The sequence below is a fragment of the Hylobates moloch genome, unplaced genomic scaffold (genome assembly GCF_009828535.3).
Source record: "Hylobates moloch isolate HMO894 unplaced genomic scaffold, HMol_V3 SCAFFOLD_12, whole genome shotgun sequence".
Taxonomy (NCBI): domain Eukaryota; kingdom Metazoa; phylum Chordata; class Mammalia; order Primates; family Hylobatidae; genus Hylobates; species Hylobates moloch.
The window spans coordinates 22,426,825-22,451,634 of record NW_026652287.1 but is presented as its reverse complement, the minus strand read 5'-3'; the positions used below and the strand labels follow the sequence as shown (position 1 = coordinate 22,451,634).

General features: G+C 42.5%; 2 protein-coding genes across 14 annotated transcripts in view; one reads left to right on the top strand and one right to left on the bottom strand.

The window, feature by feature from the left end:
* Window positions 1–2,202, top strand: part of RAD9B (RAD9 checkpoint clamp component B) — a 35,705-nt gene extending 33,503 nt beyond the window's left edge. For 7 of the 12 annotated variants that reach the window (XM_058424629.1, XM_058424625.1, XM_058424622.1 and 4 more), the window contains one exon: window positions 1,338–1,675. In XM_058424629.1, the coding sequence (XP_058280612.1) occupies window positions 1,338–1,667 (330 nt within the window). In that variant the 3' untranslated portion in view covers window positions 1,668–1,675. Of the gene's footprint in view, window positions 1–654 lie in introns of all 12 variants that reach the window. The other 5 variants (XM_058424627.1, XM_058424636.1, XM_058424626.1 and 2 more) reach the window with 4 other exon arrangements.
* PPTC7 (protein phosphatase targeting COQ7) overlaps window positions 649–24,810 on the bottom strand; it is a 51,844-nt gene continuing 27,682 nt past the window's right edge. Inside the window, exons 2-6 of one of the 2 annotated variants that reach the window (XM_058424638.1) lie at window positions 21,871–22,050; window positions 15,968–16,166; window positions 10,253–10,376; window positions 8,247–8,376; window positions 649–723 (exon numbers count right to left, since the gene is read on the bottom strand). In XM_058424638.1, coding sequence (XP_058280621.1) covers window positions 704–723; window positions 8,247–8,376; window positions 10,253–10,376; window positions 15,968–16,166; window positions 21,871–22,050 — 653 coding nt within the window. In that variant the 3' untranslated portion in view covers window positions 649–703. Of the gene's footprint in view, window positions 724–3,304; window positions 7,204–8,246; window positions 8,377–10,252; window positions 10,377–15,967; window positions 16,167–21,870; window positions 22,051–24,810 lie in introns of those variants that run through there. The other variant, XM_032168700.2, reaches the window with a different exon arrangement.

Genomic DNA, 24,810 nt, shown 5'->3' with positions numbered 1-24,810 from the left:
CGTCCACCGCCACGCCCAGCTAATTTTTTTGTGTGTTTTTAGTAGAGACGGGGTTTCACCATGTTAACCAGGATGGTCTCGATCTCCTGACCTCGTGATCCGCCCGCCTTGGCCTCCCAAAGTACTGAGATTACAGGCGTGAGCCACCGCGCCCGGGCAAGGTTTGGTTTTAGGACGTGGTGGACCAATAATGAAGGTTCTGGGTGTTCTGTGAACCATCACCAGCAAAGGCAGGGATATAATGCTGGTCAGGTTTTGGCCGGGCGCGGTGGCTCACGCTTGTAATCCCAGCACTTTGGGAGGCCGAGGTGGGCGGATGACGAGGTCAGGAGATCGAGACCACGGTGAAACCCCGTCTCTATTAAAAATACAAAAAAATTAGCCGGGCGTGGTGGCGGGTGCCTGTAGTCCCAGCTACTCGGAGAGGCTGAGGCAGGAGAATGCGTGAACCCGGGAGGCGGAGCTTGCAGTGAACAGAGATCGCGCCACTGCACACTCCAACCTGGGTGACAGAGCGAGACTCCGTCTCAAAAAATAAAAAATAAAAAAAAATAATAATACTGGTCAGGTTTCTGAGGAGGACTGTCACCTGGAGCATTTAATGAGCAAACTTTCTCTTTGAAATCAACAGTGCAGTTCCTTTTTTCCCTCCAGTTTTCTTGCATATTCTTTGGAGCAGTTTCTTCTGACCAGCAAGAACACTTCAACCACCCTTTCGACAGTCTGGCAAAAGCAAGTGACAGTGAAGAGGACAAGAATAATGGCAGTTTCTCTATATTCTAATCCTTAATGATGGCTGAGCTGGCCCCCAGCCCAGTGACTGGCTCATTTGCCCCTCAAGCACGAGTTTGCATGTTTAGTATCTAAAAGAGGTTGTCCAGGACTTCCTTTTAATGGAGGATGGGCTTTTAAACCACATCATCCTGTACAACAACCATATCTAGAAATAGCTGTTTGTCAAGTATATGTAACTTGCTTTAAATCCATTATGCTACTTGGGAGGCAGAAGTTTTCTGTGAAGGAAAAAAGCCCATTAGAGTTCTTCAATGCACATTCACCCTAGAGCTTTTAACATCTTTGCTAGTTTTATAAAGGTATTTAAACTTTATTCAACAGCCATTTGGAGTGCCATCAAGATGGCTTGAAATGGAATTTTGTGATTTGTAGTCAGGTATCTTTTGTATTTGATTGCAAACATTTGGATTTTAGTTTTCTCATGTAATACCATGGCCTTTTTTGTCCATTGTTTTTTATATTTTAAGACTTTAAGTAGAATAAACCCTGGAAAAAAGATCAAGAGTAAAAATATATAGTCACCTTCACTTGTTTTTTTTTAGATAGAGTCTCACTTTGTCACTCAGGCTCAAGTGCAGTGGTGCGATCTCTGCTCACTGCAACATCTGTCTCCCGGGTCCAAGCAATTCTCCTGCTTCAGCCTCCCGTGTAGCTGGGATTGCAGGTGCGTGCCACTATGCCTGGCTAATTTTTGGTATTTTGTAGAGACAGGGTTTCGCCATGTTGGCCAGGCTGGTCTTGAACTCCTGACCTCAAGTGATCTGCCCACCTCAGCCTCCCAAAGTGCTGCGATTACAGACTTGAGCCACCGCGCCCAGCCTGGAGTGTTTTTACATATTGTAAAATTTTATTTCCTAACCTCAAATTGTTGATTTTCAGATGTGATTTTTTATTTTGCAGTGTGCTGCATAAAAGAATTTAATGGAAGTGGTACCAAATATTTCTGTATTATCTGACATAGAACGGTATCCTCCACTGCCAAGACAGCCTGAGTTTGGAGTGGAATAAGGTGGAAGATAAATGTCTCTGTTCTTTGGCTCTTTAAGAGTTAGCTTTTTACCTGCACAAATGGACTAAAAAATCTGGCACAAACATTGTTATGTAATGTCTTATGATGTGTGCCTCTCCCTCCCCCAAACCTGTTTACAGTCAATTATAACCTGACAAACGAGACTTTTGTAACATTGTTACATCTTTCTGAAACCTTCAAACCGTAAGGAAGTGTTAACTGGCAAGCAATTGTACTTTAGACTTTGTGAGAAATTCATAAAGGTGGCTGAGTGGATTAGCCTGCTTTAGAACTGTGAATAGAGTTCTAACTGAAACCAGAATGAATTTGGCTCTTGTAGCTTAGTAATGAGTCATAGCTACCCACCATAACCTAATAAAAACTCAAGTTCATCCCAAGACGTTCCTTAGTGAATGAAAATGGGCCTTAACCAAGCTTTTTGTGGTAATTGGCAATGCCCACATAATTTCAACTAAGTCCTTTCATCACATGGTAGGGGAAGATTTATGTATCTTATGCTTACACTGATGATTAACACTGAATTTCTGGTATTTCTAACAAATGCAGATGCCTACACAGGGAGCTTTTATACACAAGAGTAACTCTGTAGGTCTCTGCTGAGGATAACATTTCTGGTTCATTCATTGAAATAGGCAGAGGGGTTTAGGTCTTGAAGGCATCATCATCAGTAATAGCCTGGATGCAGCACTGGACTATTAAAGATAGTTAATACTGGCAGGGTGTAGTGGCTCATGCCTGTAATCCCAGCACTTTGGGAGGCCCAGGTGGGCGGATCAGTTGAGCCCAGCAGTTCAAGACCAGTCTGGGCAACATGGTGAGATCCCATCTCAACAAAAAATACAAAAATTAGCCAGGCACTTTGGATTTTAGAATTTGGATACAGAGTGCTAAGTTCAAATAGTCATGTGCTTCGTAACAACGTTTTGGTCAACGATGGACTGCACAGACAGTGGTGGTCCCAGAAGATAATGGAGCTGCCCTATACAGGTGTACCGTTTTTTTGTCTTTCATACCATAGTTTTGCTGAAACATTTCTATGTTTAGATATACAGATGCTTACTGTTGTGTTACAACTGCCTACAGTATTCAGTACAGTAACATGCTATACAGGTTTGTCACCTAGGAGCAACAGGCTATCCATATAGCCCAGATGTGTAGTAGGCTAGACCATCTAGGCTTGTGTTAGTACACAGTGATGAAATTGCTAAGGATGCATCTGTCAGAACATCTCTGTTAAACAACACAACTGTACACCAGATTTTTTTTGTAGCTTCCCTCTATACTATATGGAAGGTGCAAAGCCTCAGCTGGGAAAAAGTTCTATAATTTACATTCAATTGTCAGTCCATTTTGATGAATTTCTGAGGAAGCTAAACTGATGTAGTGAAGCAGCCGGAGCCAGTTAAAGAAGTAGCATATAATCAATCAGTGCTAGAATGACTAGGAGGCTTGGAAATGAGGACCTGATAGTGACCAACAAACTCAATGTCAAAGGCTGCTGTCTCATTTAGTTGCTATTCAAACCAAAAGTACACAGATTAGTATAAATACTATATTTATTAAATATCTTTACAGTTTATTTAAATGTATTTACAGAACTATTCCTGCATAAGTTATAATTCAGACATCCAAATTCAGGTAATTGCCTCTTGGGTAATAAGACAAATAATGATAGTCTCAACAGAAAAAAAGCAGCTCATTAGTACACACACAGATTCTAATTTGCTTCATTATTTAGCCATCTTTGCCACAAACTACCTGCTAACAGTTAAAATTTTGACACGGACACGTTTTAGTTGAGAAGTTCAATTTTGCAAAGAATTTAATTTTAAATAAATAGAATCCAAATATGTCCTGCTTCATGTTTTGTTTTATAAGCAGATTTTGGTTTTTTGATACTGTAAAATTTTTTAAATGCAAAAATGTGATACAGTTTCCAGAGAAACTGAATGCTGTAGCTTCTACCAAAGACAGCTGGTATAAGGTGACCTAAGAACCATGAACTCATCCAAAGTACAAACGTTTACAATTCGAGCCAATCTTGTTTATATTCTCCCTAACACTCAAAGCTGACTCAATAAATTCCCACGATTCCTGCCTAACTTGTTACTTGGTATGGTGGGCTAGTGGTACTGAAGGTGGTTTCCATCTCCGGGCTACTTTCCTGTCCAGAACACACACAGCTGATAGGAGAGGACGCTCTCCCATCATGCAAAGCTTGAAACCCAGTTTCTAATCTAGATACAGCCCAACCCCAGACATGCATACCTGGAATGGATTCTTTTGTGATTTAGTACCCATCAACCATGTCAAGCAAGTACAGTAACTCAGGACAAATAACTTGTTCCCCCTGCATCCCATTTCTTCTTTTAGTTTTTAGAGCCTATGGGCTCTACTGCATCTCCATTTGGTAAATTTTTTTTTTTTTTTGTGCGCAGGCAGCTTAAGTTCATAGGAAGAAATAAGGTTCTGATATGTTTAGAGTGCACATTTTAAAACAACAAAATAAAAATTTCAAGCATGTGATAAAAATATTGATTTTTATAATACAGTATTGCTTTATAAATATAGATGGAAAAGCTATAAACTTTACTGGTCTTTGGTGCATCCAGAGAGGGATAAATAATTTGCCATTTGTAAATTAGAAATCCAAATTTTTTCTTTTGTTATAAAAGTCCATTACATGAGGCAAGTGTGTGTGTGTGTGTTGCTTAAAATACAATTAACACACACATCAGGTTCAGAATCAGACCCACCAAGTGGTACAGCACAGTAACAACCCATGGAAGCTTGGGTCTGTGACCTGGAAAATTCTACTATGGGTCCAACACAGCCTCTGACCACTGAGAGTAGGAGAGATACTTGTTAAGCAGCACTCCAGCTGACCCCCCAGCAGTCATAAAATTAAGTGCATAACACAAAAAGAACAGGGGAAAATAGAGAAAATATTTTATGTCACTAATCTATAGGCCAGATCCAAAGCCAATTCCACTGTGAAACTCAATTCTTGCCCCACTACTTTCAGTATCACTGGAAGGAACACATTGTCAATTTCTAACAATCATTTCTCAAAAAGGTAAGCTGAGTAAATAAGTTGTATAAAACACCACCAATCTAGCTTTACAAAGATTGTGTTTGACGGGTTAAATGAGAGCAGAGAAAAACCAGAAACTTGACGAGCACTGCTCTTACCAGGAATTAAATGTAGGCGTTGGAAAATGAATGCAAAATATATCCAGATCATAAGGCTACATACCTCTTACCAAAAATAATTGAAAACCTAAACAAAAGAGCTGAAGTTGTCAGTCCTAATATAAATGTATTCATTCTTACAAAACCCTTCTGGATGCAACTTTCTTTACTTTTTAAATACACAGAGACTGCAAATAGTTTGTGCAAAATAAATACCCCACCACTTGCCACTCATGCTTCTGTGTTTTATCATACATAGCATGATGATTTCTCCTTAAATAGAGTCTCCCTCCAGACCCCCCACCCCGCCCCCACCTCGTCTACCAAAGAATTCTGTTTTGTCAAGTTAGGGTAGTTAAGGCATTCTGACATGTAATTAAAGGTGATTCAAAATAGATTATCTAACATTATGCCAATTTAGGAATAGTAGATAAATTACTGAACGGCTTACAAATGAATAACTCATTCTTATTATAAATGAAATGCCTGTTACAAGCATGATGCATTGAAATATAGTAATGACATGTACATGGTACATGTTAAACAATTTTAAATAAAAGCTTGACAGTTACTCAAATATACAGTACAAATTCACAAAACAAAATCTTTTCAAACAAGTTGAGGTAACCTCAAACATAAATTTTAATGCAATAAACCAGGGAGTCAGTATCTCCTTTAGAGAAAGACTTTCTATATTCTCAAGTAGATTCTCATCAGGTTTAATTGCATTCTCATCTATACACCAATGTTACCTGACTTATATATAAAACATGGCTTTAATTTAAGGATTTCTAAGTATTTTTTTCTACCACCAAGTTAATGAAGGAAAAAAACTGACCCAAAAATATGTATCTTTACAGCAGTCAACTTGTACACAAAACTTAAAAATAAGTTTCAGCTTGCAGATAATGGGAAAACTGAATGCGGGGTAGTTTTGTAAGGAAACTATACACTGCAAAATGGCTATTTGGAAACTGTAAACATTAAGCTTGATTCAGAAACCCCTAAATTTCCGTGTGGGGTAATTGTAAATGTCAGATCATCACTGGGAGTTTTCCTCATGGACGTCTGTGCTGCTGCCGCTGCACACAGTGCTCTCTCCACATGGACTCACTGGATTTGGTGCATGCGCTATAGAAAGCAAGGCTACTAATAAAAGGTCTGAGAGTACGAGTATGGGTAAGTAGCATGACCATTGAAAGCCAACACAATTCAAAGTTACAGCTGTCTGTTCTCAACCCTTCAGGCCTTGGGCCCTAGAGTTCCCATTCAGGGGCATCCTATCAGACAACTAGGAGGAATTTCAGCCATAACATTAAATTTCTAGGCTTTGAGGGGTTTTACAACCTTGAGTAATATTTCCATAAAAAAATACTGGTAAAGTGTCTCCCCCACCCCTCCTGGAGATCAGGCCTTAGCCTGTGATTTGGACTAATCAATAAACTGCCAAAACTTTAACCACAGGAACACAAACATCTTTTTTAAAAGCATGAAATATTTCCATCCATAGAACTAAAATGGATTTTTCTCCCGATTTGTAACAAAAAAGCTTTTGGGATCAAAACTATAACCCAGAGCAATGTTCTAGAGCAGAATCATAAGCCCCTGAAAAATAGGAGTTTATAACAAAGACATAAAGCCACACCAATCATCGTAACAAAGACTATGCCTGTGGAGTACACATGTAACATTTCTTTTGATCAATAATGTATGTTTCTAGTAGATGTATCATTACGTACAATTTGTGTTAGACTTGTACAATCCCTTTAGCACACTAGGATTTTGAATTCACTTTACCAACATTACTCATATTCAATACTTCAACTACTTTGAAAAGTAACAGCCACGGTGGCACTGAACACCTCCATCCCTATCATGGAAAGAACATCAAGAAATGAAGGCCAATCTTCAAATCCTGGATCTCTTCAATTGCTGCCGGCAGATATGAGCTAGTGAATGATAGTAGTGGTTCTCAACAAAGATCTCAACGGGTCTCAAGAAGACAGCCTAAAGACTTACATCACTGGCCATTGAGATCAGTGGCAAAGAAATGTGGTCCTGCCAGCAGGATCAGCACACATGGCAGGGGAAATTTGGGATGATGAAAGGCAGGACTTGACACCTCGGCTAGTCTGTATACTCAGCCACTATTGAAAGAAGGACGGTGATGTCATCTGGCTTTCCACCTACAATGAAAATGAGAACCTATCAGTATATTTTAAAAGGAAAAGTCAATAAAAAATGTGTACTTAAATAAGTACTAGGAGACAAATGCTTGCATTCCAGGCAGTTTTGGTTTGTCAGTATACCCTAGTAGAATGAAGAAAAAAATATTTGATAAAGAAAAACAGTTAAAAGTCCAAGAAATTACATGAAACTGAAGCTTAAAAAAAAAAATCTTCCCTGCTCCTTTACAACAGGAGCTCTACTGAAACAGCCACCACACCCTCTGTTCACATCAATCACAGTGAATCTGACGAGAAAGTTACATGCTTCTATACCCACAATCCTAATTTAGACAGACATATCCAATGTTTTGAAAATAGGAATAGCCTTGTATTCTAATCTGCCAAACAGCTATGGCATGCACTTTTTCTATTTTAACATTTTTTGGAGGACTAAGAAATGTTTCACATGTCATAAAATTATGTCAACAAGAAACTAATTCTACTAGCTCTCATTATGCTAGCACCAACATGTCCCAGCCCTGAGACGGAGCCACTGGGCTGCTCCCAAAGTCACACATCATGCAATAGATAGGACAAGTCTTCAGTCAAGGGCAGTTTCACATTGCTTCCCTCTTCAAACCCTGCTGTGGCAATTTGTCAGGCAAATACTGTTGAGTCCCACAAAGCCAGAGGAAGGGAGAAGCGAAATGTCAGACATGTGAAAGGCAGAATGTTAAACTGTTAGGAATGTCCACGCACTCTGGGCAGAGCTCGGAAGCCTTTTGGGCTCAGGTCCAAGCATTGCGGTGGCGGCAATAAAGGGCTTCAGGTTCCACCTGCCTCTGCGGCCAGTGAGGTTCAGTTCTGAAGGGCATGCTGTGTGGGGAAGACATGATGACATGCACTTGCTCTCGTCCTCCTGACCTTGCTGAAAGCCACAAGTGCACAGCTTGGGGGCTGGGAGAGGACACCTCCACAGTCTCACCCAGAGCCCAGAATGCTCCACTCTACTGACACCATGTCCCCATTCAGTCCCTATGACCTTCCCAAAGAATGCTTACCTCTCACATTCAATCCATTGTCACATGCAAACTGTGCAAAAGGTGACATATAATTTGGGTCATAGGCCAGCTCATGAGCTTGCTCAGCAATGCTTCTGGCAGTCTGTTGTATACTCTCGTAATTTGAATTCTAAGATAAAGCATGAGGAAGTTATTTTACCATAATGCTCAAGACAGTAACATTTATCTCACCACCTTTTCCATCATTTAAGTTTTATTCTAGTTAGAAAAGACATTAAAACATCATGCCCTGGCTAATATGAACAAGACTCCAGTGCTGCCTGCACAAGGTATCAATCAGAAAGTCCTTTGCTTTGGTGGCCTTAAGCCCTAAAGTTTGGATTTTCATTTTTGCTTTTTTTCCCATTTGAAATTCTTAAGGTATTCTTGCTAAAATAGGATGAACTGAAAAGGCAGATTCTGACAGCCTTTGAAGGATACCACAAAAGCTTCCCTGCTTAGGAACACAGCCTGGCCAACCCCAGTTTGCTCTCCAAGAGCTACCAGCTGCTCTAGTGAAAATACCTTCAGAATTTTGTATCAGGAGGAGATTCCTGTCTAGCTGTGAAATCTTGGGCCATACCTTTATCCTTGCTGCTCCAACTTCCTCATCTGCACAATGGGGATGGGAAGACGAGGTCCACTTCAGCTCTAGTTTCAGTATAATGACAGGTCTCTGCTTCAACGTCACCTCCTCAAAAAGGCCCTCCTTGACCAATCTATCTAAATTAGTAGCAGTCCCTTCTCTCTATTCCCTTATCCAGCTTTGTTTTTCTTCTTATTTAGCACCCACATTACATCATAGATTTACTTCCCTGTATTGTTTTTTTTTTGTTTTTTGTGTTTTTTTTGAGACGGAGTCTCGCTCTGTCACCCAGGCTGGAGTGCAGTGGCGCGATCTCTGCTCACTGCAAGCTCTGCCTCCCGGGTTCACGCTATTCTCCTGCCTCAGCCTCTCCGAGTAGCTGGGACTACAGGCGCCCGCCACCACGCCCGGCTAAATTTTTTTGTATTTTTAGTAGAGACAGGGTTTCACCGTGGTCTCGATCTCCTGACCTCGTGATCCGCCCGCCTCGGCCTCCCAAAGTGCTGGGATTACAGGCGTGAGCCACCGCGCCCGGCCCTACTTCCCTGTATTTATCTATTTTCCTCCACTAGGATGTAAGTTCCATACAGGTAGGGACTGTGTAGATTCTGCTCACCACTGTGTCACCACACAGAGCATAGTGCCTGTGACAAGGAAGCACCTCACACTGACTGCACTCCACAGACAAGGCGTGGCACTAAGGAGTTCCTACACAGGGCTGTAGTTAATCCTCACTGCAACCCTTTAAAAGAGGATCTTTAGGATGCCTCATTTTATGTGAAGAAAATACTGCTTAAACAGTTTTAAGAAACCCTCAGATCTCAGCAACTTCAATAAATAATAGAAAAAGACAGAAATGTACCCAAAGTCATACTGGTTAGAGGTAAAGACTCATGAGAAAAAGACTCATTTTTCCCAGAGTATGTTCACAAAGCCAGGAAAAAATTGAAAGCCTAGTTTTCACCTCCTTCGTCTACGGGAGAAACCCAAACTATTTGGTTACTGGTGGCAGCTCAGGTCACACTAAGGTTTCCAGTGGCCTGCTGCCTTTGGCTGGCTCTGGCATGACTATTTCCTGTCTTTGCCTGATTCAACACCTGCTGGGTGTGTTAGAAGAATAAAAGGAGAAACAACCAGGACCCAACACCATTAGACACCATTAAAATACAAATAAAGATACAAACAAGAAATGCCCTCCATCTAGACTTTTCCTACTTTTACCAGCCTATGAAAAACTTGGGTAGGAAGCTTCTTTTTCCAAGTGCTCTAATTATTTGAAAGACCAGAGCTATTATTATTTTCCTGAAATTTACAAAATAGTTCTTTCCAAAACTACAAAGAGATAATGCAACTGAATCCACAAAACTCAGCTGTCCAGAGAGGGCCACTTTTCCCAAGAGCTAACCTTTGAGTTAATTACCTTTAACTTTTTTAGCTCCTGAAGGATCATATAATCAGGCATGTTGTCAAAGAGTCCATCTGTTGCCGTCAGGATAATGTCTCCTAACTGGACATCAAAAGACGTGCTATCAGCAGCATCCGGACTGTGGCAAGGACAGGGGAGGGGACAAAGTTAAGAAGGCCCTTTAGAGATGAGTTCAAAATGTCCTACAGGCACTATTTTACAATGTAATAAGCTTTACTGCAAGAAAAACTAATTTATTATAATGGAGTCAATTTTTTAAAAAAGTCATTCTGAAACTCCCAACCCTGAAAAAAGTTAACTGAAAACTCTAATATAAATGTTTCAAATTTTTAACTGAAACTGCCGAGTAAAACCAAGTCTGATGATTAGTCACAAGTGGCTGAGGAGGAAGGGTTCTCTTCTGAGTCAGATCTAACACATCTCTAAAATCCTAGTGGAAATGAGTCTTTATTCCTAATTCTTTACAGCCGAATTCCATCCTCTTTTTTTTTTTTTTGGAGACAAGTCTCGCTCTGTTGTCGAGGCTGGAATGCAGTGGCACAATATAGGCTCACTGCAACCTCTGCCTCCTGGGTTCAAGCGATTCTCCTGTCTCAGCCTCCCAAGTAGCTGGGACTACAGGCATGTACAATAGTGCCTGCAGGACCACAGTCATGCACCACCATGCCTAATTTTTTTTTTACATTTTTAGTAGAGACAGGGTTTTGCCATGTTGGCCAGGCTGGTCTTGAACTCCTGACCTCAGGTGATCCGCCTGCCCCGGCCTCCCAAAGTGCTGGGATTACAGGCATGAGCCACTGTAATCACCAGCCACTCAGCCCACTTATTCACATATTTCACTCATCAGTTTCCTTGGATATTTGAATCTGGCTCCTGGGGTGCCATAGTGAGGGTGGGATGATGAATACCTGTGGAGAACAACATGCCAATCTTTTAAGAATTCATTCACTGCTGGGTGCGGTGGCTCGCGCCTGTAATCCCAGCACTTTGGGAGGCCAAGGCGGGTGGATCACCTGAGGTCAGGAGTGCAAGACCAGCCTGACTAACATGGTGAAACCCCGTCTCTACTAAAAATAAAAAAAATTAGCCAGGTGTGGTGGCACACACTTGTAATCCCAGCTATTCAGGAGGCTGAGGCAGGTGAACTGCTTGAACCCGGGAGATGGAGATTGCAGTGAGCCAGTGAGCTGAGATCACGCCACTGCCCTCTAGCCTGGCAACAGAGTGAGACTCCATCTCAAAGAAAAAGAAAAAGGAAAAAAAGAATTCATTCACTTGCCGGTCGCGGTGGCTCACACTTGTAATCCCCGCACTTTGGGAGGCCAAGGGGGGCGGATCACCTGAGGTCAGGAGTTTGAGACCAGCCTGGTTAAAACCTGTTTCTACCAAAAATACAAAAAATTAGCTGGGTGTGGTGGCACGCACTTGTAATCCCAGCTACTAGGGAGGCTGAGGCAGGAGAATCACTTGAACCTGGGAGGCAGAGGTTGCAGTGAGCGCTGAGATTGCACCATTGCACTCCAGCTAGGGCAACAAGAGCTAAACTCCGTCTCAAAAAAAAAAAAAAAAAAAAAAAAGAATACATTCACTGGAAATAGCTACAGTGTTTTGACATAGTAAGGACTCTGTGTCTCCCAAGGGTCCCAAAGTGCTCATCATACATAGGTATTTATTACTGTGCCTCGTGTAACAGGTCTTCAAGAAATATCTTGATATCTTGACCAGGTGCAGTGGCTCACACCTGTAATCCGAGCACTTTGGGAAGCCGAGGCAGGCAGATTACTTGAGGTCAGGAGTTCAAGACCAGCCTGGCCATCATGGTGAAACCCCATCTCTGCTAAAAATACAAACATTAGCCAAGCATGGTGGCATGCGCCTATCTCAGCTACTTGGGAGGCTGACACAGAATAGCTTGCTTCAACCCCAGAGGTGAAGGTTGCAGTGAGCTGAGATGGTGCCACTACACTCTAGCCTGGGCAACAGAGCAAGACTCCATCTCAAGGAAAAAAGAAATATCTGTTGCGTAACTAAATGAATGAAGCAGCAAAATATTTGACTCTCCAAACTGAGGAGAAAAACTCTTCAATATACTGTTGAAGAAAGCAAGGTGAAGACGGTGTGTCGTATGTGCAACCATTTCCATAAAAAAAAAAAAAAAAAAAAGGCAGAAAGACACACAGACATGGATGCTTCTATATGCAGGGAATAGATGTGGAGAGAATCAAAGAAACTGCTCATAGCGGGCTGTGGGTGGTGGCTCATGCCTGTAATCCCAGCACTGTGGGAGGCCGAGGTGGGCAGATCACCTGAGGTCAGGAGTTCAAGACCAGCCTGGCCAACATGGTGAAACCCTGTCTCTACCAAAAAATACAAAAACTTAGATCATGGTGGTGCACGCCTATAATTCCAGCTACTTGGGAGGCTGAGGCAGGAGAATTGCTAGAGCCAGGGAGGCAGCGGTAGCAGTGAGCCGAGATTGCGCCATTGCACTCCAGCAGCCTGGGCAACAGAGCAAGACTCTGTCTCAAAAAAAAAAAAAAAAAGAAAAGAAACTGCTCATAGTGGCTACCTTTGAGGAGAGAATATGTGGCTAAGGGCAGGAACATGAGGCAGATGTCTCATTAAACTTTTTTGTTTACAACTCTTAAAAAAAAACAGATGGAAGATCTTTTTCTCTGACAATGCCTGATGAAAACAGACATAAAAATGGGGGAAAACCCCAGGTGGGGAGAAAAGATCCTATATTCAGAGATCATGGCCTCCTGAGGCTGGTTCTTGGCGACTTCTTAAGGCCAGTTTCACTCCTTCCAAGCCTCCCTGGGGAGGGAAAGGTGAGATCTGATAATCTGCCTTAACCTGTAATTAAGGAGCAAGAGCCAGGAAAGCAAATCGGATACTGACCCGGAAGGGAGGTACCAGATCCAAAGCACCCTAAGCTCCACGGAAAAACCCCAACACTTGTGTAAGCAACATGTGACAACATTTGTGAAGAGAAAGCATAAAAACTAACAAAACACACATGCCTATAAGGATTCACACTAAATGCACTCAGAAAATTTCTGGTTCATCTTCACTTGACTGAGGAAAAAGGTGGTACATGTAAAGTTCTGCCATGTGCTGCTGCAGGGAACTGACTTTCACTTACATATTTAGATAATCAACATTTTGTAAAAATGTCTACTAAAGGAAAACCTGTAAGTTAAGGTTAAAATAATATTCTGTAGATAAGAGGGACCATTAACTAAGGAGATACATGCAGCATGAAAAAAAAAAAAAAGGAAAAAGACTGTAAAACTGGGGGAAATCAGGTCAATTCTTTCTGTGGAATAAAAAGAAAACAATACAAGACGCTCTCATCTGCTCAGCCTTTGAAAGCTAATCAGATTCTAGAAGTGTAGATTAATGACCAGGTTGGCACTGAAGCTCTGTTTTATGCTGAGGTTTTTCTTTCCCCAGGAGTGTCCTTTGCTATTCTGTCTATGAGTCTTGCTCCCATTGGACAGTTCGTCCTCTCCTAACACTCCCACCCATGAGCTTGGTGTTCCGCCAGCTGCAGTTTTGCCCATTTTGATTGAACATACTGTGCTGCTGGAAACTTTTGACTGCACTGAAACATGAGCTGAAATCACATGCTAGCGAGCTGTCTCTGGGCTCCAGGGGAAGCCACCTCCACCTCGCTGGCATGCCGGCAGAGTACTGCCCCAACCTGTCTGTCCCACAGACAGTGTGTGAGATATGGTAGGGCTGCTTTGGTGCTTGGAAGCCCAACAAGAAGAATCAAATGAAGAAAAAATTAGAGCACCAGTCTCCAAAAACTGTGATCTGAGCTTGGGCTCTACGGAGGCCTTGGGGTTCAGAGTTCTCCCCACTCCAGTGTGGCTAACAATAATGTAGATTACAGCCAACTTAAGAAGGGCCTAGAATTAAATACTCTTCCAATTATGGTCACCTGCCTACTTTTACTTTTCACTTTCGGATTTAGGCTGGTGACCATAATTGGAAGAATATTTAGACTTTTAACGGTAAAAGTTACTTTTACTACTAAGGTTAATTTTTAGATGGGCAATACTGAATATTTAATTATATAACATGCTCATTCCAGTTTAAAAGATGGCAATAATAATTCATTTTATCTTAGTTTGGACCTAAGAGCTGGTTTAATGAGAGCTATTAAGTAGAGACAAGTACTTGCTAGAATGCTTCTATTTTTACAAAAGGTTCATTGTCCATTAATCAACATTTATGAATTGCCAGTGATGTTTGTGCCAGGTCCTATAAAGCTATAAGATTGTTAAAAGACACTGAAATCTGAGGCTTTGCCTTACTCTGGACACTCATCTAAAAAAAGATAAACTGTAAAAGTCAACTCAAAAAAGCACCGTCTTGGCTGGGCGCGGTGGCTCATGCCTGTAATCCCAGCACTTTGGGAGGCCGAGGCGGGTGGATCACGAGGTCAGGAGTTTGAGACAAGCCTGGCCAACACGGTGAAACCCTGTCTCTACTAAAAATACAAAAATTAGCCAGGCATGGTGGCGGGCGCCTGTAATCCCAGCTACTTGGGAGGCTGAAGCAGGAGAATCGCTTGAACCAGGAGGCGGAGGTTGCAGTAAGCCGAGATCATGCCGTTGCACTCCAGCCTGGGCAACAAGAGCAAGACTCTGTCTCAGCGAAGCGGGGGGGAAAGCACCATCTTGGAACGTTCTTGACAATTTAAAAGTGAACTGAGAAAAGACGTGAGAAAGAAAAAGAGAACACCTCAATAACATTATCAAAGAACATATCCAAGACCACTTTTTTTAAAAGACAGGGTGTCACTATGTCACCCAGGCTGGACTCCATCGATTTTCCAGCCTCAGCCTCTCAAGTACCTGGGACTATGGTCCTACACCACTGTGCCCACCTCAAGACCATTTTGGTTTTATTGTTTTGGTTTTTTTTTTGAGACACAGTCTTGCTCTGTCACCCAGGCTAGAGTGCAGTGGCACGATCTCGGCTCACTGCAACCTCTGCCTCCTGGGTTCAAGCAATTCTCCTGCCTCAGCCTCCTGAGTAGCTGGGACCACAGGCGCCTGCCACCACGCCCAGCTAATTTTTGCATTTTTAGTAGAGATGGGGTTTCACCATGTTGGCCAAGCTGGTCTTGAACTCCTGGCCTCAAGTGATCCACCCGCCTCAGCCTCCCAAAGTCCTGGGATTATAGGCGTGAGCCACTGTGCCCAGTCACTTAAGACCATTTTGACTCCATTTCCTGCAAGTTCTATTTGATGCATGTAGTAAGAGGTCTAGAGAATCAGGAAGTTACTCTGATAAATAACGCAGATATCTGTTTGTGCTCTTCCCTAACAATGTATGCAAAATCTTGTATAAGCAATGGCATGCATGAACAATGACTCATTTCTCCAGCACAATTTAATAAAGTACTGTATGTACCATGTGGTGTTGATATGAAAAATTGATATTCTGTAAGCCTGAAATAGTATTTTCACAGTCTTGTCAAATTATTGGGTATTTATCAGAATTCCACTTAGCTAGATTACCTAGTTCCAGAAAAGTATCTTTCAAAGTTAAACTAAAAGGTCCTCTTGATGAGAACATTCTCAGTGTCTTCTTTTCATGGAAATGCCTACCTCACTGCATTCAAGGGGTACAGGAGGGGACTATGAATGAGCCACGTCCTGCTCACACTTAATGGCTGAGAGGGGAGATTACCTGTCGCTCAAGACGACTCCCTCGGCTTCGGGAGGAGCGATTGAGAGCTGGAATGGAGTGTTGAAGTAATGCTGCTGCTCATCTGATCGGTGCACGACTTCACCACCCCTGACAACCAGGAAGCCTGAATCGCCCAGGTTTGCTGTGTGTAAGCGGTGGCTGGTTCTGTCCAGCACCACGATGCAGGCGGTGCTGCTACCTAAAAACAAAAATCATCTCCATTTATTTTTTCTTCCTAGGCTGCCTTTGCACACACATTTTAACACATGACCCCAAAGAGCAACACACCGTAATCTGAATCTCCTTTGCCTGAACAGGACCTTTCTTAGTTATGCTCCACATCCTCTATGAGTATCAATAAAATCCTGATCACGGTTAACACGGTGGGGAAAGAAAAAGGATTTGTATTATACATAGTAATTGGGCCACAGATGATCTGAATTCTTCCATTTGCAGTGACAGAAAGCAATAAAAATGACTGGTATTTAATCACACTATTTCATTTCAACAGTGCTGTCATCTATGCCAAATGCTCAAAAGCATGCTGTTGAGATATTAAGTTTTAATACTTCAATGCCAGAATGAAAATGTTACATTCTTCCCGACATTTCTTATTAGTCATTGGCAGGAAGCCTTCTCCACAAAATTCACTAACATTTAAGACAGGGCACATAACTACAATTTTAAACCAGATTTCCATCTGTTGAGGTCATGAAGAATTTTTATTGGAGACTAATGACTCACTCACTATGAGGTAACAAGACCAAATTTCTGCAGGCAGCTTGTGGAATCAACCTGTTCATTCGACAGAGACTCTGGGCAAAGAACTCTGCATAGCTTTGCTGTGCACAGGCCACAGAATCTTTCCTAGACTGAAAGGCTAATGGCACAACTAGCAGAGACCACTCTCAAGTACTAATAGTTAAACCTATACCTACCTCCACCAGAAAAATGGCAACATAGAAAAATAGGCAGTTCACAAAGAAATAAGTGTAGATGATCCGTAAATATATGAAAAAATGACCACCTCACTAGCAACGCTTTTCACCTATTAGTTTAACACGAGTCAAAAGAAGATAATGCATATTGTTGGCAAAGTGTAGGGAACATGCCCACTGCACAGAACATTCATTCTGCGAGAGTGAAAAGTAAAAGGAAACAACTTTCCTGGCGGGCAAGATAGCCCTGAAAAATGTACCTTCTTTCATCTAGCAATTCCATCTCTGAGAATTTATGCTAAGAAAATAATTAGAGAGGCAAACAAGACAAGTACAAAAACATTGCTTAAGATGAGAGGAAGAACTAGAAACAATCTAAACATCTAAAATAAGGGACTGGTTAAATAAATTACAGTACATCCATACAGTGCAAAGATATACCATCACGTAATACTCAGGAGTACAGGCTCTGGAGTCAGCCTTCTTCCTTCCTGCCTGTGTCTGAATCCTAGCTCTGCCACTTCCCAGCTCTGTGACGGGGCGAACTACTTAACCTCTCTGTGCCCCAGTTTCCTCATCCACAAAAACAGGGATAACAGTAAGTACCTCACAGAATTGTTTCTAAGAATTAAAATTAGTTAAGTCATGTCAAACCCTTACAACAGATAGTGTTAGCTATTTTATAGCCATTAAGATTATGTAAAATATATTTGAAAGGAAAGATAACTTTAAAATAAGTAGATTACAAACTCATATGAAAGTTTCCTTAACAACAACAAAAATGATGTCAAAACTTAAAGAACTGTACACCAAAAAAAGTAAAGTTTACTAGAAGTAAATTTTTTTTTAAAAGCAATAGGCAAAGTCTAAATTATTAAAATGATAGTTAAAAGGAAAACAAAACAAATGGGCCATGGAACCAGCTGTATTAAATCCCAGTGTGCCATCATTTTCCAGTTATGTGACCACGGCAAGTCACTTATTCTCTCCAGACTTGTTTCTTCCTAACAAAATGGAGAATAGGTCAGGCATGGTGGCTCATGCCTGTAATCCCAGCACTTTGAGAGGCTGAGGTGGGTGGATCACTTGAGGCCAGGAGTTCAAGACTAAGCCTGGCCAACATGGTGAAATCCCCTCTCTACTAAAAATACAAAAAATTAGCTGGGTGTGGTGGTGCACGCCTGTAATCCCAGCTACTTGGGAGGCTGGGGCACAAGAACTGTTTGAACCCGGGGGACGGAGGTTTCAGTGAGCTGAGATTGCACCACTGCACTCCAGCCTGGGCAACAGTGCGAGACTCTGTCTCAAAAAAAAAAAAAAAAAAGGTAGAGGAGAATAAAATTAAGTACCTATGCATTTACCTCATGGGGCTGTTGTGAGCACACAGTAGACTCAATTCAAGTTACCATTATTCTATGCACACATACACACAGAAAATCTGAAAGCATAATCACTCAAATATTAATAGTTTTTTTAGTGGGATTATGGGTAATTTTTATTATTTTGTCCTAACAAAGTAATTTAAAAACACTTAAAAATATACATATCTTTCTCATGCTAATACCCAGAAATTCCATTTCCTTGTTATCGACACTATATGCATTAGTACTAAACTCATACTATGCTAGCCATTAAGTGTCAATGAAAAGCAAAGCACAGGTACTGTAACTCACTGGTAGTGCTGTCAGATAACCCGCTCCATAGCTTATAGTAGGACAAAGATTGCCCATTACCTTTCCTTCCTAACTCAGTGCACATCAACTCTAACCTTTTATCATGAATAGATCACCACCCAAAACATCTTCTGAAAACTCATGGGATTATATTCTGAGAAAGAAAACCCGAGTAGCACATCCTTGAAAATTCTGCTGCAAGAAGGACTCACGTGACTCCTTATTACTCACTGACGAAACCAGGCTATCCTTTGCTACCCTGTGACAGTAACTCGCCAAGTTGGAATCAAAACAGTCCTGGTGAGTGACTGAGCTTCAGTATCCAAAGCAGCACCAACAAGTATAAGCCCAGCCTTACAGAACCATCTGGGCTTGGAGTGTACCCTCCTCTTTTGCCTCCTCAATTCCTGATGTGTGCACGTGGCTCAGGCCCCAGCAGCCTAATATTGGGAGAAGAGCTAATCATTCTCACATGTTTGGAGAGGAATAAGCAGGCAAAGATGAGTAAGAAAAGCGGTGCTGAGAACCACAGTGTAGGATGTTTAGGCAAATGACCCATATAGACAGGAACCTAGGCGAGTCCCTCATGCTCAAATGGAAATATTTTTATCACCCAGCTTCTTATTTTGTAAACTACTACTAAGCCTTTTGTGTGGCAGAAAAAGGGATAACTTTATTAGGACCAACCCCTCAGGTTCTTAAGATACGCTGGCTGCTTAGGACTTTATCAATCCATTTAAAGGTTTCTGAGGAAATCATGTATGTCAACAATTAGTCTGTAATGCCCTTAGACCCAATCGCAGCTAGAAAGTCAAAGAAATAAGTGGTTACAGCTACCAGCTTGCCTTTTATATTGGAATTGCTTTGTAGGCTTTTTAGCAAATGCTGGATTAAAAAAAATTACCTAACTTATCTGGTAAAGTTGTCATGATTTACAATTATATCTAGCTGAAGTTCAGTAAAACTAAGCAGCCTGTCTTTGTCAAAATATGCTTGAGTTTCATTACAAACAGCCTAGAGATGTGTAGATTTTGTGAAAAAAAAAAAGGTGTGTCAAACATGGTGATGAAAGATTATTTCAATGTGCCTTTTAGGAGAAAAAAGTAATCACAATATTCAATGTAAGAAAATATTATTTTTTCTAATATTAAATTTAAATGTATTTTATTAAAATCTCCCAGTTACATGAGGGTGAACAGAAAGAAAGGGAAAGTAGGAATAGGAAAAAAAAAAAAGCACAGCAAAAATCAAAGCTTTTAAAGTGTAAAATCAGGATATTTATGTGTTTTATAACCGGTTATCTCAAGTCAAAGTAAATGATCGGGGGTCAGAGGGTCAGCAGAGCCACTCTTAACATGCAGGAGGCAGTCCCCTAGAATCTGTGTCTAGGGGCTCTCTCTCCATTTAACATGTGAAGCAAGGAGATCACAGGTTAAGTGGCTTGCCCAAAGTCACACAGCAAGTTGACAGACAGGTGCTAGAAATAGAATCTAGAATGTTTCACTGTGCCAGGCAAGCTCCAGATTGCATGTCCAAAACAGGGAATTAAGACAAAGCAGTATATATTGAAACTGCAAGACAAGATCCCTTTTCAGTTTGAAGGAAAACAAGTTAGTTAATCACAGCACAAAGACAGAAGACAGCAGACTGATAAAAAGAACTCCTTACAAAGGACTTAAACTGAAAGCAAATTCTACAACTGTGGTGATCTCCATTAACACTAAACAGGGGCTTTTTTTTTTTTTTTTTGAGATGGAGTCTCGCTCTGTCGCCTAGGCTGGAGTGCAGTGGAGTGATTTTGGCTCACTGCAAGCTCCGCCTCCTGGGTTCACACCATTCTCCTGCCTCAGCCTCCTAAGTAGCTGGGACCACAGATGCCCACCACCACGCCCGGCTAATTTTTTGTATTTTTAGTAGAGACAGGGTTTCACTGTGTTAGCCAGGATGGTCTCAATCTCCTGACCTCGTGATCCGCCCACCTCGGCCTCCCCAAGTGTTGGGATTACAGGCGTGAGCTGCCGCGCATGGCCGAACAAGGGCTGATTTTAAATGTCAATGGTGACTGGGAAGGAGGCCTTCTAGTAACTAGAAAGATGCTGGCAATGAGCAGAAACGTAATAATACCCTCTCTGAGAGTCTGCTTAGAAGGCTGGGTAAGTTCCCAGGAAATCATTTAACAAACAAATGTAGAGACCTGGCCAAAGGATGCTCCATTAGTATACCAGATAAACAAACCCTAAATACTTGGTTTTAAGTTTTCCAATACAAGATTATCGGGGATCTAATTTGTGCCAAGTTATTTCACCGACTAATCACCTGTTAGCAGTGTGGGGTGACCAAACACAACTTGAACTCATCACAGGTAATGAACTGAATTTTGCAGGCCAGATCATTTCTTTTCTTTCCTCTTGCTCTTCTTTCTTCTTTTACCAAATTTTAGAATCCCTCAACAATACAGTTTTAACTTTTTATGTTTCTAAACTTGAAATATATGGAATCAGACTATTAGGTGGAATTCTGCAATGTTCTCTCTTCCCTCCACAACATGTTCCTGAGTAGAACACGCAGCTTTAAGTCGTTTCTTTTCACAATGCATTTTTCTACAACAGATAGACTTTTAGGTTGTCCCCAGTTCTCTGCTATTGGCAACATTTTGAGAACATTCTCATACCTATCTTTTGGTTCACGTATTGTGCAAGAGTTTCTCTAGTCTACGGTAAACACCTAGAAGTGCAATTGCTGCGGCATACTGTATGTTCATATTTAATACCAAATTGTTTTCCGAAGTGGCTGTACCTATCCACATTCCTTCCAAGCAGTACTACATCTTCTGGTTAGCCTATAGTTTCTCTTTTATTTTTTTTTTGGAGACGGAGTTTCGCTCTTGTGGCCCAGGCTGGAGTGCAATGGTGCCATCTCGGCACACTGCAACCTCCACCTCCCGGGTTCAAGTGATTCTCCTGCCTCAGCCTCCTGAGTAGCTGGGATTACAGGCATGCGCCACCATGCCTGGCTAATTTTTGTATTTTTAGTAGAGATGGGGTTTCTCTATGTTGGTCAGGCTGGTCTCGAACTCCCGACCTCAGGTGATCCACCTGCCTCAGCTTCCCAAAGTGCTGGGATTACAGGAGTGAGCCACTGCGCCTGGCGGTTAGCCTGTAGTTTCTCTATCACACTCTGCTTAGTAGGAAGAGCCTCAGAAAAAAGCTGGTCTGATAAATGATTTTCTTGGTTTTGTTTTTAACTATCTAGGGGGCTTCTTTAGAGGAAAACACATAGGATATCCACTTACCGAGCAAAGGGACTTTATTTTGCAGCAACTCACAGTAGCTTGTGGTGAGAATTCCAATGGGATTACTAGGTACGAACCGTCCTTCTTTTACTAAACGTTCACACGTCCGCATTAAAGTCCCTGAGAACTGAGACGGATCAACTCCATAGTCTCTCCAGCCTCCTACACCATCTGCAACCCCTGAAGAAAAAAAAAAATTACAGTAAAGGAACAATCTTACCAACTTCTCAGGAATTCTTACCTCTGTTTTCTCCTAACAGTTAATTTCACTACATGCTACTAGATACATTTACTCCAAAATTCAGAATAAAAGGCACTCACGTTTAATGTATTCTACACTAACACTCCTAAGCCACATTCGCTACTTAGAATTTGGCCTGTCATATACTGATGAATAAACTTTAGAGCTACCACAGGGTGGCATTGCCTACCAGCCAAGAGTTCAATTTCAGCAGGATTAGCATCTGTGTATAGACATATTTGTCATTAATACTTTGTTGTCTTTTATAAGAATGAAAATTGATTTTTAAGCAAAGTGCTGATGCTAGTGACGATACAATTGAGTCAGAGCTGGAGATCACAAAGAACATCAAAAGTGGCAACCTTTTAACTCCAAACTGGTCAATCACTGGGAAATAAAGAACCAACTTGAGAACATATCCCATCCCCTCTCCTTCTACCCTGTAGAGGGCGGTACTGTACATACAACAGCCATTCCACACGTGGCTACTGAGCACCTGAAATGAGGGAAGCCCAACTTGAGACATGCTCTAAGTATAAAACATACAGTGGGCCAGGCGCGGTGGCTCACGCCTGTAATCCCAGCACTTTGGGAGGCAGAGGCGGGCGAATCACGAGGTCAGGAGATCGAGACCATCCTGGCTAACTCAGTGAAACCCCGTCTCTACTAAAAATACAAAAAATTAGCCAGGCATGGTGGCAGACGCCTGTAGTCCCAGCTACTCGGGAGGCTGAGGCAGGAGAATGGTGTGAACCTGAGAAGCAGAACTTGCAGTGAGCCAAGATCATGCCACTTCACTCCAGCCTGGGCAACGGAGCGAGACTCCGTCTCAAAAAAAACAAACAAAACCACACACAGTGGATTTTGAAAACTTAGTATGAAAAACAGTAAAATCACTTTGGGAGGCCGAGGCAGGCAGATTACCTGAGGTCAGGAGATCGAGACCAGCCTGACCAACATGGTGAAACTCCGTTTCTACTAAAAATACAAAAAATTAGATGGGCGTGGTGGCAGGCGCCTGTAATCCCAGCTACTCAGGAGGCTGAGGCTGGAGAATTGCTTGAACCTGGGAAGCGGAGGTTGCGGTGAGCTGAGATCGCGCCATTGTATTCCAGCCTGGGCAACAAGAGTGAAACTCCATCGCTCTGTCACCAGGCTAGAGTGCAGTGGCATGATCTCGGCTCACTGCAACCTCTCCGCCTCCCGGGTTCAAGGGATTCTCCTGCCTCAGCCTCCCGAGTAGCTGAGACTACAGGTGCGTGCCACCATGCCTGGCTAATTTTTTTGTATTTTTAGTAGAGAAGGGGTTCACCGTGTTAGCCAGGATGGTCTCATCTCCTCACCTCATGATCTGCCGGCCTCGGCCTCCCAAAGTTCTGGGATTACAGGCATGAGCCACTGCGCCCGGCCCCCAAAATCTCTAATTTTTATATTCATTACTTAATCGTATTTTGGGCCAGGCATGGTGGCTCATGCCAATAATCCCAGCACGTTGGGAGGCCAAGGTGGGAGAATCACTTGGGCTCAGGAGTTCAAGACCTGCTTGGACAACACAGTGAGTCCCTGACTCTACTAAAAATAAAAAAATTAGCCAGGCATAGTGGTGTGCACCTGTAGTCCCAGCTACTCAGGAGGCTGAGGCGGGAGGATTGCTTGAGCCCTGTGGTTGGGGCTACAGTGAGCCATGATTATGCCACTGCACTCCAGCATGGGTGGACCAGCAAGACCTGGTCTCAAAAAATGAAACAGAAAAAGATAGAATATTTTGGATATAATGCACCAAAGAGAATGCATTATCAAGACTGAGCTCACCTTTCTTTACCTATTTTTTTTTTTTTTGAGACAGAGTCTCACTCTGTCGCCCAGGCTTCTGGAGTGCAGTGGCGTGATCTCAGCTCACGGCAACCTCTGCCTCCCAGGTTCAAGCGATTCTCCTGCTTCAGCCTCCCTAGCTGGGACTACAGGTGCTCGACACCACAACTGGCTTATATTTTTAGTAGACACAGGGTTTTGCCATGTTGGCCAGGCTGGTCTCAAACTCCTGACTTCGAGTATTCTGCCCACCTCGGCCTCCCAAAGTGCTGGGATTACAGGCATCAGCCACTGCATCTGGCCAAATTTCACCTTTCCTTTAAAAAATTGTTCTGTTGTCCAGGCTGGAGTGTAGTGTTACGATCACAGCTCATTGCAGTCTTGAACTCCCAGGCTTAAGTGATCCTCCTACCTCAGCCTCCTGAGTAGCAAGGACTACAGGGTTGTGCCACCACACCCAGCTAGTTTTTGTTTGTCTGGCAATACAGAGACAGGATCTCACTGTATTGCCCAGGCTGATTTTTTTTTTTTTTTTTTGAGAAGGAGTCTCGCTCTTTCACCCAGGCTGGAGTGCAGCGGCGCGATCTCGGCTCACTGCGGGCTCCGCCCCCCGGGGTTCACGCCATTCTCCTGCCTCAGCCTCCCGAGTAGCTGGGACTACAGGCGCCCACCACCACACCCGGCTAATTTTTTGTATTTTTAGTAGAGACGGGGTTTCACCGTGTTAGCCAGGATGGTCTCGATCTCCTGACCTTGTGATCCGCCCGCCTCGGCCTCCCAAAGTGCTGGGATTACAGGCGTGAGCCACCGCGCCTGGCCTGGCTGATTTTGAACTCCTGGGCTCAAGTGATCCTCCTGCCTCAGCCTCCCAAAGTGCTTGGATTACA